The 1,847-nt window shown below is 59.0% G+C and overlaps 1 protein-coding gene across 1 annotated transcript; it reads right to left on the bottom strand.

Annotated features, from left to right (window-relative positions):
• Positions 1-2: 2 nt before the first annotated feature.
• LOC107110704 (olfactory receptor 51I2-like) lies at positions 3-743 on the bottom strand (the record flags this gene model as incomplete). Its single annotated transcript, XM_015411501.1, has 1 exon — positions 3-743. A coding segment is annotated over exon 1 (741 nt), but the record flags the coding sequence as incomplete, so codon positions are not given.
• Positions 744-1,847: the final 1,104 nt, after the last annotated feature.

Here is a 1,847-nt window from a genome sequence, read left to right as displayed (position 1 = left end):
CAGGTGTTGAGAGCCCTGAGCCGCCCTTCCCGCGAGGCCATGCCCAGCACCGTCTTGACGATCAGGATGTAGGACAGGAAGATGAAGAGGGAGTCGAGCCCGAAAGTAGAGAGCACCACAAACAAGCCGCAGTGGCTGTTGAGTGTGGTGTCGGCACACGGAAGCCGGATTAAGTCTGGGTGCAGGCAGAAGGCGTGGGCGAGGGAGTTGGCTCTGCAAAAGGGCAGCCTCCTGAGGAGAAGAGGCAAGGGGACCATAACGACGACGCTCCGCACGGCAATGCCCAGACCGATCAGGGCGACCCTGGGGTGGGTCAGGAGGGTGGCGTACTGGAGGGGGCTGTAGATGGCGACGAGGCGGTCCAGAGCCATGGCCCAGAGGACCCCGGAGTCCATGATGGAGAAGTAGTGGATGAAGAACATCTGGGCCAGGCAGGCGTCCGCCCCGATCTCTCTGGCACCGAACAGGAAGACGCTCGCCACAGTGGGGAGGGTGGAGACGGACATGCCCAGTTCGGCCACGGCCAGCATGGAGAGGTAGAAGTAGCATGTGGGCCTGTGGAGGCCGGGGACCCTCACGACCACAAGAAGGATGGCGGCATTCCCCAAGAAGGCCGCTGCGTACAGGGAGCAAAAAGGGACGGCGAGCCAGGCGCCTTTGGCCTCCAGGCCCGGGATGCCAGCCAGGGGGAAGGGGGTCGGGGCAGAGCTCTTGTTCCGGCGTGCCCCCACGACATCGGACATCCTCCCATTCATCACCTGCATGTATGGAAGCACACCAGTTCAGTCTAGCACAGTGGGGATGGGGGGAGCTTGGCTGCTTTGTGACGTATGACTTGAAGTTTCCTATCAACCTCCATTGTGAGATCTTTTTCGAAGCATGGAATCACAGAGTGGGAAGGGACCATAGAGGGCATCTAGTCCAGCCCTCCGCTCAGGGCAGGATCTGCCTTGAGCATCCCTGAGGAATGTTTGTCCAGCCGCTGCCTACAGGCGGCCAGGGAGGGGGAGCTCTCCACCTCCCCAGGGAGCTGATTCCACCCTTGCACAACTCTGACTGTCAAAAGGTTTCCCTAAAATCCAGCCGGTCCCTCCCCGCCCCTAATTTAAGCCCATTCTTGCGATCCCTCTCCTCTGCTGCCGACAGGAGCACCTCCCTGCCCTCCTCCTCTGAGTGACAAAGCCCTTCGAAGACTGCGAGAGAGCCACCCACCCTGTCCCCCCTCCGCCTCCTCTTCTCCAGACTGAACCTTCCCAAGAAGTCCCTCAGCCTTTCCTCGCAGGGCTTGGCCTGTTTTTGTGATCGATCAGATCCGGTGTCTTTCGTTCAATGTGTAAAGGGCAGCACAAGACAAGCGGGATTTCATGCACCACATTGTATATTTTAATGGCAATGAGATTTACATCCATGACACCGGAGTGGAGCTTTAGAAACAAAAAATGAAGGGCTTCTTGGTTTGTGGGGGCACACAGACGAATGGCTCGCCCAAAGCCCATGCCCCAGCCAGACCCCTCCCTACAGCACAGCCCTCTGGAAGGGAAACTGGGGGGCCCATTCTCTGTGGCCTACCTGTCAACTTCACCCAAGGATGATCCGTTGTGGTCTGTTGTTTTTTCTGATGAGCCCCTCGTTGTCCTGGGTTGTGAGAAAGCTACTTTTTTGTGAGTGTGTGAAAGTTATCTGCAAGCAGCAGACCGGGGAGGGGGAGGCGAAGTTGAGGGAAGGAGCCCCTCCCGGCACGTCGCCCCTCCCCACCCCAGGCATCCTTGGGCTCTGCTGGAAGGGGCCATAGAGGCCATCTAGTCGTCCAACCCTACCCTCAGTGCAGGAGCAGCCGAGGGTTTGTC

The sequence above is a fragment of the Gekko japonicus genome, unplaced genomic scaffold (genome assembly GCF_001447785.1).
Source record: "Gekko japonicus isolate JY-2015 unplaced genomic scaffold, Gekko_japonicus_V1.1 scaffold6035, whole genome shotgun sequence".
Lineage (NCBI taxonomy): Eukaryota > Metazoa > Chordata > Lepidosauria > Squamata > Gekkonidae > Gekko > Gekko japonicus.
The sequence above is the reverse complement of the archived record's forward strand: the minus strand, read 5'-3'. Positions and strand labels throughout refer to the sequence as shown.